Source organism: Lipotes vexillifer, unplaced genomic scaffold (assembly GCF_000442215.2).
Source record: "Lipotes vexillifer unplaced genomic scaffold, Lipotes_vexillifer_v1.1 scaffold646, whole genome shotgun sequence".
In the NCBI taxonomy this organism is placed as follows: domain Eukaryota; kingdom Metazoa; phylum Chordata; class Mammalia; order Artiodactyla; family Lipotidae; genus Lipotes; species Lipotes vexillifer.
This window is the reverse complement of record NW_006769605.1, coordinates 172,378-185,886: the sequence shown is the minus strand read 5'-3', so window position 1 is coordinate 185,886 and position 13,509 is coordinate 172,378. Positions and strand designations below refer to the sequence as shown.

General features: G+C 46.1%; 1 protein-coding gene across 1 annotated transcript in view; it reads right to left on the bottom strand.

Annotated features, from left to right (window-relative positions):
- ADARB2 (adenosine deaminase RNA specific B2 (inactive)) overlaps positions 1 to 1,438 on the bottom strand; it is a 365,767-nt gene extending 364,329 nt beyond the window's left edge. The window contains exon 1 of the mRNA XM_007445656.1: positions 1,339 to 1,438. Coding sequence (XP_007445718.1) covers positions 1,339 to 1,438 — 100 coding nt within the window. The remainder of the gene's footprint in view (positions 1 to 1,338) is intronic.
- Positions 1,439 to 13,509: the final 12,071 nt, after the last annotated feature.

Sequence of the window (13,509 nt, the reverse complement as noted above, 5' to 3'; positions counted from 1 at the left end):
CTCAAGAGTTAAACTAGAATGACAGAATCACCCCCTTTGACACCGAAGGCTCTGAAACCTTCCTGGGAAGTTGTCGCCTTGCTCCCTGCCACCCTGACATACAATCATAATTAACGACTGTGTGCTATTGGCATTTATGTCTTCAAACTGCCCGGCTAATTTCTATTATTGGAAGAAGTCGGGAAGGACTCGGGGACTGTTTGAGAGCAGTTAGGAAAAGATGGGGCAGAAGTCCTCTTGGGAGAGGACTTACAACTTCCACCACATCTAACTGCACGCTCCAGCAGAGAAACCGGAAAATCTGATACATTTTAGTTGTGTCTTTTCAACTGTTCTTTACGGCTCTCTGGTCACTTTAAAAAAAAAAAAAACGCCTTATTTCAAATAATAAGAACTGAACTTTCTCCTGCAGACTCATGATAAGGAGCTGCTGATAACAAGTTCCTCTCTGGGGAAGAGCTGGCAGCCCTGGAAGACTCCTTCCACCCTCCCGTGGAAGGGACACCGGCTAGGATGACATTTCAAGACCGGCTTCCTCTGTGGAGCAGGGCCGGCTGTGCACCAGCCCCTGTGGGAGCCCTGGGCTACTGATGGGACCAACTTCAGGTGGCTCCTCTCCAAACAGATCGGGAACCAGACACAGACACGATGGTGTGTCAGGAGCAACCTGTCATTGGCTGCTTTTTCTCCTTTTCGGGTTTGCAGTTTTTCTCACCTCTAACAAGCTGTAATGCCTGTTTCTCTTTTCATGTATTAATTTCTGCTTATTCCCCCCAGATAAGCCCTGTTCTCTTTGCAGGTCCCCGTGCTTACAAAACAACGGGTACCACTCTAAATAGAAACTGTCAGCCAACGAAGGGACGCTGTTTCCCAGGTTTTGCCCACTCCTTCCTCCAAGACAGTTTGCATGGAAAAGCTGGCACGAGGTCCCGTCCCTCGTTCTTAGGGATGCTGGCTTAAGAGAGGGTTTCCTTTGGCCCCCGAGCTAACGTTGCCTCTGCGAGGGTCAGAGGCAGTGCCGGTGGCCAGCGGCCAGGGAGTGCGAGTCCAGGGAGGGCCCGTACTCCAGTCAAAGGAACAGCCCCGTCCTCAGCCCCTCTCCTCTGCCTTTTGCTGAGCCCTCTGCCCCCTTGGTTCGCCACCCTCTCTGAGCTTGCGGAAGCCCCGGCATTTACAAAGGGATCTGAACTCCAGAGCCGAGGGCTCTGCTTTGTACCGACAGACATCCCACCAGCATCCTGAAGTGAAGCTGCTGGAAATAGGCAAAGCCCACAGACAAGAGGAGGCGGCGCAGCGCGGAGAGTTCGCGGGAGACGGCGCAGAAAGCCGGCTCCTTACCTTTCCGCTTGGACCTCCTCCTCCTCCTCCGCTTGGACTTGCATTTCAGTTGACTGCTCAGCCCTCCGGACCCTCTGCTGGTCCCCAAGACCGACGCCATGGCTGGGACCCGGTAAGTGGAACAGGGCAGGAATCCTTTCTTAAACAATTTCACCTTTCCTGCTCTTGTCGCCCGCCGCCGGCGCGCCGGTAAATGCGTCTGCAAATCAGGCAGCAGGTTCACTTTTTAGGACTGAGCACTCAAGCGCTCCCGCCCGCCCTCCTCTCTAATTGTTCTCTGTCACTTGTTTCCAGCTGGGCTGAGAGCCGCGATCTGAGCTCCAGCACCAAAGCGCTCTAGGGCCGGAGGGACCGCGAAGGAAATGTGCGCCCGGCCCAGGTGCCCCCACCCCCCTCCAACACCGCCCCGCTCCTGCCCCGGCAGCCTCTCTTGATCTGGGCTCCAAATGCAGGGCTCTACTTTGGCACCTCTGCTAGTTGTTTGGCATCAGCCACTTTGAAGCCAATCACGCAGGGAGCTTGTCTATTTGCTGCTGCAAAGTCTAATTAGATCCAATCACAACTGTCTGCTGGCTCTGACATCAGCACCACCAGCCCTGTGCATGCCCTGTCAGCTTGCAAACTCAGCTCCCATTTGGACGGATGGAGCTGCCCAGGACCCGCGGAGAGGGAAGGAGATTGCACAGGAGGGAGGGAACAGGCAGGCCGAGCCAGCTTCTCAGGGAGAAGCCTGAGGGGCAGCTTGCAGAGGAATCTACCCCAGATCCAGGCTTCCTGCTCAGACCAAAGGGACAGGGCATTACCCCTCTGCACGCTCAGAAAGATGCAGAGACTGTATCTCCAACCAAACAGTTTTTAACTAGTGAATCCGTTATAATGCTTGTGTGTCAAGGGGAAAATATCTCTCTGAGAAATAACAAGCTCTCACTTCCTCAGAAAGGGGCTAAGATTTGCAATTCCCCGGGAGACAGCCTCTTAGGGGTATTCATTTTTCAGAAACTGCATGTTTGTCTGTTTGCTTGTTTTGTTTCTTCCTTTATATCCCTTGGCTGTTACCTCTGCACAAGAGAAATACTGCATAAAGACGTAGGTGTTCGGATCTGAGTCTGATTTTTAAAGCGAGGCATTTCAGTAGGTTGCTCCATTTAGGGAACAATGCAGTGAAAGGCAGAAAGGGCTTTCATCTAATAGTTTTATTGCCAAATGTAACATTCGGAAGAAAGTAATATTTACAAGGAGATGGATTGCAAATTGAACTAGTTTTGAACAGTTTTTTCAGGGTTATCCTATTTTTTCAAGACTATGCTCATGCAACCTTAAACACCTAAAGTAAAATATAAAAAGGAAAGTAATCCAGCCATCGTCATTGCATTCTGCATTTAAATCACATAAGCTATTAATTATAATAGTAACGGTTTGGAAAAAAATCCACTCTAAAAGCCATTAGCATTAACACGATGATGTGAAAATGGCACACAAATACTTCTATTTCCTACTTTACATACACCATTTTCAAGCTCCTTATGGACCTAGAAATTTCCAGATAATTTTCTATGAGGTAACAATACTCTCTCTAAGGAATGCTGGAAGCAATCAGGATGTTGGGATATGTTGCTATGTGGTGAGCTGCTGGATCCTGGCTCAGTTCCCACTGAAGAGAGGGAGAGAGGAGGGCATCTGATTTCAAATCCTAACCCCACTGCTCTGACTTTGGGCAAGTGATGTAAACTATGCCTCAGTTTCCTCATCTGTGAAATGGGGGTAATCACAAAGCTGCCTCTCAGGTTCATTCATGCTTGAGAATCAGTATAAACAGTGACTGGTGCATGCTAATCACTTTATGATTATTTATGGTCCAATAAATAATTTTGAAAGAATGAGCACATTATTACAGGTCGGGCTCAGAAAGCAGGGGCTTGTGTATTTTCCATTTAGGAGTTTAACTGTCTGGCTCATTTCAGCCTGATAAATGCAGTCACACCAGCGTCCCTCTATGTGCCAGGTTCGGCCATTTCCTTCCACCGACAGCACAGCTCAATGCTGCTGCTAATTTCTAGAGAATGCTGGAAAAGCGCACTGCCCGCCTACTTACTCTCTGTGGCATAAAAGGTATTTGAGAGCATCAACTGTTATCTGGAAACACAGTTGTAGGACTCCCCCTGTGGAACCTCTGAGCTTCCACAATACACCTGTACTAACCCAGAGTTTCCCTATATAGGCTTTTGCCAAAAACCAGTCCCTGAGTTCAGAAGCCAAGGGAAAATGCTTTGGGAAGAAATACGAACAGCTGCACCTTCCAGCCTGTATGCATTGATCAGGGCCCCCTCGCATCCCATCATCAAAGATGCTGCCTACGATGCTCTGGTGTACTGAATCCCCTTTGTTGGAGAGTGGGTGTGGTTATCGGAGAATCCAGCTTCCAACCTTGGGGAGGGGGGTGGTCAAGGCAGCAAAATCTAAAACTGGACTTCAACACTTAGTTTAAATCCTGATTTGAAACTTGGTCAAGATCAAAATCTTGGCTAATCTTTACCTTTCTTAAAGTTCCCTCCAATTTGCTTATTTTGGGGGTATAATTTATGCAAATGTTATTTTTGCATAGATAGGTGCTATTTTCTGTTTTTTATTTATTTTGCATAAGATCATGCATAATAGGTAAGGCAGGGTACACTAAGTCCCAGCAGCAGCAATGAAGTTGTATCTCCTTGGAGGAAAGGCTTTTGAACAAGAGCCTCAGGATCACACACTTTTTGACGCAGGACGGCAGGAAGTGATCAGTGCTCACAGTCGTCCTATGAGCCTTTTTTGCCTTTTATCTGTTTCTAGATCACTTCAGCACAGCTTGGCAGCTTAAAACGCTGCACAGAAGTTAGAAGAGGATCAGGCGCCCAAGTCACCCTACTGGCCATCAGGAGATGTTGCTGGTGTGTGTCTTCAGCCCGTCTGAGACGGAACAAAGAGCTGGGAGTGGGGGGGCCCAGCAGGCTCGGGGCTGCCCAGACAGTCACATGCGACCCGCATGTATCTGTGGGGTGGAGCTGGACAAGGACAGAAGGGAGGGCTGGCAGAGCTGGGAGGGAAGCGGTAGCCTCATGCCAACACTGCCTTTCTGCTGAGGTGTGGCTTCAGTCAAGGCTCGATGGGGTCCCCGTGGGCTGTTCCCAGCACCCCAGGATTTCCATCCTGGGTCTTATCAGGACTGTAATTGCATAGCTATTCTGGGTGGCGGTTTTGTTCTTTCCTCAAATGTCTCTCCCTCCTTAGGCCCTAAGAGCTGTGAGGGGACTCCCGTGCCGGGTCTGTGGTCCAAGCACATGTGGGGGACATGGAGCCAGCCCAGATCGGGTCTGCCGCTGGTTCAAGACACGTTACTGAGTTTATACTGAGTCTGGTTAGATTTTCTCAAATCCTCCTTTTACCCAGGAGGAAGCTGAGGCTTAGAAAATTTAGGAAATTTGCCCAAATTAACTGAGGTTAGAAGGAGGCTCTCAATGGGATCATTCCAACTGTGATTTTTACCACTTTCCTCTGCTCATTTTTATGCTAGAGTTGGAGACCCAGTAACTTTGTGAACTTCTGTAAGCCTTCTTGGAGAGAGCTGAAAATATGTTAAATAGTAATTCTGAGCTTCAGTGAGCGTATATGTGTGTGTGATTTATAAATACAGAAATAACTCAGCTCTCTCTCTCTATATGTGTATCTTTACATCTGTATCTGGACACCTCTTTCTAGATGGGCATCCAGACACAGATGTGCACGGTGTGAGTGAGGAGCCGGTGGCACTGGGACATCCACTGGTGCCGAGTACAGCCGCAGGGACCTGTGAGTGTGCTGATGGCTCTCAAGGGCCCTGTTTACCTTTCCTTCTCAGAACAAACCTGGGGTGTGGACATGGAAGACCTTATCATCCTAGTGTCCCCCTGAGGTCATGGAGGCTCAGCGTGTAGCAGAGTCTGGGCCAGTGTTATATCACTAGACAGAGGCAGACCCAATGTTCCAACGTATTCCAGGAAGAACACAGATCAGAAATCTCACACTCACACGGACAATCTGACTTTCCATTTCTGCAGGAGAGGAACCTGAGGCCTGCGCCAGGACACAGGGTCACAGTAACTGCACCTTCTCACCTAAAGGCAAGTCCCCTTTCCCTTCCTGTGTGTCCCTGCTAGACTCCTGGACTCAGCATCTGTGGTTGATACCAACGTACGACTTCTCTCCTTAATACAACACAATGTCTGCATTTCCAGTCAGTTAAAAGTATTGTTAACTTGGTTTCTTACAGATTTCCAAAAACAAATAACTCCCACAGAAACAAACTGGACTTATTAGAATCCAAATTTCAGCTAATCTTCCCTCTCCCATCAGACAATTTCCCCCAGGTGGAAAATAGCAGGACAAAGTGTTACCTGGAGGGATCTATGTTTACTGACTCACAACATTGTCATCTACGACACTAAATCATTACTTTTCACAAACAGAGAAATAGCATAAGAGGGCTTTTTTACTCTTTGATCTTCAGCCATTGTTCTTCAATTTAAATAACTCACATTAAAGAAGTTGGGTATGAGACCTGCAAGTACTAGGAAAGAGCACATCGGGATGACTTGCTGTGACTTATTCTCATCCAAGGTGTGGAAGCAACTTGGCAAGAAGGGGAGGGGTGTGGAGAGGTCTGGGCACAGAAGAGAGCTCTGAATGTGAGAATGTTCTTTATACAATGTTGCTACTAGAATTATCATTTCCTTTGTTCTTTTTCTCCTCCCAGGCATGCCTGTGGTTTGAGAGAACACCAGATGCATTTTTTTTCAATTTCCTGAAGGAACCTGGTATAGAGCAGATTTGCAAAGATACTTTTTCAGAGTTCCACGTGCTGATTATTTCTATGTGAGCTCCTAGGTCAAATAATTTTGGCATACAGAGTTTTCTTTCTTGGTCAATATCACAAATTTTAATTTACCAAAGTATATCTTCCAGCCAAAACTCACCTGAGTTCTGTATTAATGTTTAAAGGATACTTGGAAAATACTGGTAAAGAGAAAAAAAGATCCTAAATTTGCTACCACCAGACCAGACTTCATGTTCTACTTATCTGTGCACTATGCCTACTTCTGGAAAAGGCATTTAACCCTCCCGAGCCTCTTCTGTCAAATGAGGGGAAATGACACCGCAGAGCTGCTGGGAACACCGAATTAAGAACAAGCATGCCAAGTTCTTTGTAAAGGGATCCTGAAACACTAAAGGCACTTCAGGTGCTTATTGTCTTTCAACACACAGTGCATTGATTTTAACCACTGACTTCCCAAGACCAGGAAGAGTATTCAAATCAAGATGGTCTTTGCAATAAAAGAAGATGGTCTGCCACTGCGTGGGTCCCAAGGGCACCCCAGGCCCTGTCTATGATGTCATACAAGTGACCTTGAGGCATGAATCTTTCCTCTGGGCTAACTGTAGCGTGGATTCCATTTCTTCCTAGGATGCAGGCTGCCAGCTACAAGACATCCAGAATCAGTGTTTTGTGATCTCTGTGACCTTTGGGATAAAGTATGGTATCTTACCACTAAATGTTTGTGCGGGTTATGAGAAATAGTGACCTGAAATAATCCTCTTCAACATTACGGATAGATTCAATAACTTACATTTACATTTACATTTACATTTAAAATGCCCTTGGTTGCTAGTTTCAGAAATGTGAAACCTTAATATTTTATTGAATCATAAAGAATTACCACTATTTAAAGCTTCCTTAATGCACACCCTATCCTAGATTTTCCCTTGTGTCTTAAACCAATACAGTTCAAAGAGTTAATTTTTTTTTTTTAATGTTCCAAATCTTGTCTTGGAACCAGTGATTTTCAAAACAAACAATGTCATATCCCCAGAGTGCTGTGTGTGACAGCATGAAGACAGGAAGAAAAGGAAACACAGATGGAATTAATGGTTTGGGGTGTTAATCAATGTAAGAAATTGAAAGGAAGGGAAGGGAGCCTGTCAGGAATACATTTTTGGTGCTTGAATTGGGGTGGGCTGATGCTGTGGCTTTATTTTGATTCTCTTCCCGATGCTTAAAGTCTAAACACTTCATTTCCTCCTCTGGTTTCCTGGATTCTTCCCTTGCCTGGGACATAGGCTGTTCATATATTACGGATCTTAATTTGCTGTTTACCTGGTCTTTTCCTTACCTCTGCCCACAATAGTCACAGGCAGAGAAATGAAGGGACATCGACCTATCCCACGCTTCAGATGGTTTGAACCAGGATCTTTGGACCATTTATGGAAGTATTTTTTAAACACTTGCTCTATAATTCCCTACTTTTGGTCAAGGCAGGGAAAGGAAGAGTTAGGAAAACACTAGAAGGAAGATAAGGTGGGTTCCTTAGTGGGTTTAGAACAGGGATGGGCATGGGGCAGATGGACGGCTCTGGGTGGCCATTTCCCAGAACACTGGTCACCCCTGCCCTGGTGTCTCCTGCCCTGGCTCTGAGGAAGGTCATGAAGACCCTCAGCCCAGGCCCCTTCTCCTTTCTGAGCCCTCCTGAGCTTACACATGAGGAGCGTCGGCAGTCACAGCCGACGGCTCGGCAGGGATGGGGTTGTCACCATGAGCAAAAATCACTTAATATAATCCCATCACTGAGTAGATGTGGTCCCTGTGAAAGGGAACTAGACATTATTGGCAAGAAATATAATTTGGTTAGAGGAGATCTGAGCAAACAAGAATGTGACAAAGCTGACGCCCTCAGACAGCCAGCTTTGTTGTCACCTGTCAATGCAAGATGTGTGTTTGAAAGTCCCATGGCTACATTCCACAAAACGCAGCATTATTCTTTTGTTAATCAAAACCCTGGGCCCAAACAGAACAGCCCTTGCTCTTAGGACTACTATGTGCTGGGAAAATCACTCATCCCCACTCATTTCCATGGAGAACAGCAGCACCTCCCCACTCCATCACAAAAGAGATGCAGGAAGAACGGAAGACAGTGAGGAATTGCCCTGCGAGTGTGCCCACAGAGACCGTCGGCCGAGTGCATGGACGACGGACACCTTCCCTGGGTCCCTCTTGGTCCAAAGTGAAAGAGAAAAAGCTTATCAAAGCCTTTTTCCAGGGAAGCCATTCTTCTCAGCCTGACTCTGGAAAACCTGGGCCTTCGTCCTGGCCCTGAGCTTCACAACTATACAGGTCGTCTTGGGGATGCCCTGACATCGTCTGAGCACGAAACTGCCTTTCCAAGGAACTGTGCCCACGTTTTCTTCTTCGTACTTCTAGTGCCCACCAAGTTATTTACACAGCAATCCTGCTTTCCACATTCCACCCAGGGACATTCCCGGAGGGGCATTCTGCACCACGGAGCGCAATCCCCTGGACGGGGCCACCTCTGTGCCAGGGAAGCACTGTGGAGATGAGAGGGGCTAAGATTTGTAAAAGTTGTTGGAATGGTGGAAAGCTGTGTGCAAATACAAGACAGTGTTGTTATTGACACGAGCCAGCCTTGTTTCACCAAACTCCTCACTGGTCCACAGACCTGTGGCGCCTGGACCACCAGGACCGGGCAGTGCTGGGCATGGTGTCCACAGCACAGTCGGCAGAGCTGGCCTGACTCCCCTCCTGCCCAGCCATGTGCTTCAATTTCATCCCTGGCAGGAGGCAACGCCCATCAGTGTCCACTGCTATGGCTGTTGTGAAGTTGAACTAATCAACTCTGTAAAGCAAGTAGACCAGCACCTGGCACAGGCACTTGTTAATAACGGTGGGAGTTACAGGGCACTCCTGGCATCACTCTGACATCAGTGTGGGAGCGTCACTTTCACACCAGGTTTGTAGCCTTGGGAAGGTAAGCGTCTTTCTTCCACCTTCCAGATCCTGCCCTTCACTGCGTATCACAGACGGCAGGTGCCTGGACTCCTTTCCCTCTTCCTAGGTAAGATTTGAACTGGAATAAGGTGGGGCTTTAAGGGAACACGCTGACTTCATTACTTCCTCAATTCCTGCTTCTCTTATAGGACCCTCCTCTTTACCAAAAAGCATCCTTAAAAGATATTTTGGAGAAGTAATGGGAGAAGGATTGCAGTCTTTGAAGAAGACAGGATGCAGGAAGGAGACAGTGCAGAGGCATCCCGGAGAAAAAGGTTGAGTATGAGGGAAGCTAAGAGCTGGGAAGACAAGTGAAACCAAACCAGCTCCCCTAAGACGCTGTACCTGAGGGGTTCACGGGGGTACATACAGAACACGGGCAAGGGGCTGGTTTTTCAAGCTAAGCAGACCTAAGTTCAAATCTTACCTGAGTCACAGTTTGGCTGTGGGAATCTGGGCAAATCACATGAAGTCTGTGGGCCTCAGTTTCCTCATCTGCAAAACGGGCCCACGAATCTCGATTTCATGGCTTCGCCATGAGGAGTTTACATAGTGTCACACTAACAGGTGCTCACTGTGACTCCTTACGGGATCTCTGCATGTTACACAAAAACAGGGCAGTGCTATCCACGGCCTTGGTTCTTTTCCTGTGCGTAGTTCTGGTGATTCACGGCAAACAGGACGTTCAATATAGCATACTTCCTAGCTTTGGTGAAATTCTGTTGTCCAAAGCAGCGTCCAGTCCTAAGGGCACTTTGGCATTTTTGTCCCGAAAGTGACACAGGGCTGTTTCAAGTCACGGTGGTTTCCATCAGACACTAGTGATGGCCTCTGGTCCTCACCAGCTAGCCTCCAGCCTATCAGAGGGGGAATGGGACTTTCTCAGGACCTTGGAAAGCGATCTCCGTAAACTGCAGTTTCAGGGCAATCAATAGATGTGACAAACAGCCAGTGCAGGTCCTGGGGACATAATGAAGGTTGACTGTGTAAACGCACAGATAGCAATGCAGCGGAGATTACAGGGCAGGGAGCATTGGATAAGTGGGGTGCAAAATGAGCTGCGGCACTGGGGTCAGGCTTCCTGCTGTGCGTCTGTGCCCCTGTCCCTGGTAATTGTTAGTGGCAGCAGAGCCCGCAGAGCAGCAGGGGAGGGACTCAGCCCCATTTGTTCTGCATCTCAATGCAGCGCGGGCTGCTGATCTGTCCTGTCAGTGACCACCTCCCAGTGGACAAGACACCACAGAAAATATCAAGCCTTCTCGGCCAGAGTCAAGAAGCCCATCATTAAAGCAATAATGAATTCCGGGGCTCTCCTGGAAAGGACTGGAATGGAAAATCACTTTGGACTATTACTAAAGTGTTTTCAATTTCTTCCGTATCCAGGAAACAGTTTGTGATAAATGAAGGGAAATATGCTAATATGGTATTTCTTTTAAAAAGGGAAAATTTGAGAGATGCAATTTGAAAAATTTAATCTTACATCTACAATCTATATGTACAATGGTATTTCAGTAATTTTAGTATTGAATTTTAATAATTTTGAAATGTGAGCTTTTTTGAATTCTATGATTTGTGAATATATTTCTATTTCCCTAAAACTATGTTTTTTGGAAAAAATTATAGTAAAATATTACTAGGTGCTGCCATAATTGCACTTTTACAAGGGACTCACAGTTTTATGACTGAATTGATCATTTATGTCTCTGAAAATTGCTGTATTGATAATTAAATATATTGCTTTTTAGATTCTTTAAATCTTTAAATGCAATGGAAAAATAAAATCATTTGCTAGTTGAGTCATAAAAGTAATATGTGTATTAAAAAATTAAAAACACCAAAACAAATGGGTGTGGCTACTGAATGGGAGAAAATATTTGGAAACGATGTGACTGACAAGGGATTAATCTTCAAAATATATAAACAGCTCATACAACCCAATATCAAAAAAGCAAACAACCCGGGCTTCCCTGGTGGCGCAGTGGTTGAGAGTCCGCCTGCCGATGCAGGGGACACGGGTTCGTGCCCCAGTCTGGGAAGATCCCACATGCCGCGGAGCGGCTGAGCCCGTGAGCCATGGCCGCTGAGCCTGCGCGTCCGGAGCCTGTGTTCCACAACGGGAGAGGCCAAAACAGTGAGAGGCCCGCGTACCACAAAAAAAAAAAAAAAAAAAAAAAAAAAAAAGCAAACAACCCAATTAAAAAATGGGCAGAAGACCTGAATAGACATTTTCCCAAAGAAGACATACAGATGGCCAAGAGACACATGAAAAGCTACTCAACATCCCTAATTATTAGAGAAATGCAAATCAAAACCACAATGAGGTACCACCTCACACTGGTCAGAGTGGCCATCCTCCAAAAGACAAGGAATAACACATGTTGGCAAGGATGAAGAGAAAAGGGAACCCATATGCACTGTTAGTGGGGGTGTAAATGGGTGCAGCCACAGTGGGAAACAGTATGAAGGTTCCTCAAAAAACTAAAAATAGAGCTACCATGTGATCCAGCAATTCCACTCCTGGGTATATGTCTGAAGAAAACAAAAACACGAATTTGAAAAAATACATGCAACCCAATGTTCATAAGCAGCATTTTTTACAGTAGCCAAGATATGGAAGCAACCCCAGTGCCCATCAACAGATGAATGGATAAAGAAGATGTGGTGTATATATACAATGGAATACTACTCAGGCATAAAAAAAGAATGAAATATTGCCATTTGCAACAACATGGATGGACTTGGAGAGTATTATGCTTAGTGAAATAAGTCAGAGAAAGACAAATACTCTATGTTATCACTTATATGTGGAATCTAAAAAAATAAAACAAATGAATATATGTAACAAAACAGAAACAGACTCAAAGATAAGAGAACAATCTAGTGGTTACCAGTGGGGAGAGGGAAGGCGGGGCAAGGTAGGGGTAGGGGGTTAACAGATGCAAACTACTATGTATAAAATAAATAAGCAACCAGGATATATTGTATAGCACAGGAAAATAAGTGGAATATAATTTACAAAAATGTTGAATCACTATGTTGTACACCTGAAACTAATGATATAAATCAACGATGCTTCAAAACAATTTTTTTTAAATAAAATAAATGGGTGAGGTCCCTACACTCAGGTTGGTCACATTCTCATGATACATAATTGCAGTGGTAATTGGAGATCAAACACAAGCTTCCCACTTCAGAAAGGGGGGCCCCTTAGCTCTAGAAGAAGAGGAACCTCCAGGGCACTGAGTCTCAGAGCCTCAGCACGTGTGGCTGGTGAGGGTGTGTAGGAAGTAGGAAGATCCCTCTCATTCTCGTCCTTTTTCAACAACCATGACATTTAAGCCACATACATATTCAGCCATTTGTCTTTGCTTTTCAGATAACAAGTGTGGCTAATAGTCTTCCATCCATCAGTCATGACCATCACGATGTTTACGCATCACGTAACTTTCAGCTGAGTGGTATCGGCATCCTGTTGAAAAGCATCTGTTTTGTCAGGACTAGCCCCTGTGTGGGCCCAGGTTTTCCACAGGTAAGTAGGACTCAGAAGGCATTTTGTGGTTCATCCAGAAGAATAAATCCAGGTAAAGTAACCCCGGGAATGGAAGATGGTGTTGGGGAAAGGGTGGCACAGGCTCATGGCCCAGCATTAACACCATCCTTCTAGGGCACAATTTTAAAGGAAAGTCAGATTTAAAATTTTAAGTAAATTTTGCTTCTCCCTCTCTTCTCCAAATAATTTGATTTCCTCATCCTGGCATTCTGTGGATTTTATAGAAAGTTAGAAGGAAGGGAAACCTTAAGTGACTGACCTGAGTAAGAAATTTCAAAGCTCTTCTAGCCCAGGGCACTGCCGTTCACATAGGACTGTGGACGTCAGTGTGTGGGGCCCATGAGAAGGGGGCTGTCTGTTGGGGGCAGCTTGAGTTCTACCAGCGGACACCCCCACTCTCCAGGAGCCCTTGGAGGCACAGCCACGCTCAGGCTCCACGAGGAGCAATGTGAACATCACTAATCTGCTCCAACCCCCTTCATTTTTCAGTTGGGGAAACAGGCCTTAAGGTCAAGTAAACGAGCCCAGGGATTTCCTTCATTGTCTGATCCTAAGCAGGCCATCCAAGAAGATATACCTAATGGTCTTGTTTCTAAAATATTCATCTATTTTTCTATCAAAATTAACTTGAAACTTCTTTTATGAAGCTTCACTTCATGCCCTCGCAACCTGGGTGGCACACTCCAGCGGACCTGCTGCTGAGTTTGTTAATCACGTGGGATCACAGCTCCCTCCACCCACAGGAAAGAGGAAGGTGATAGGTGACCTTTAT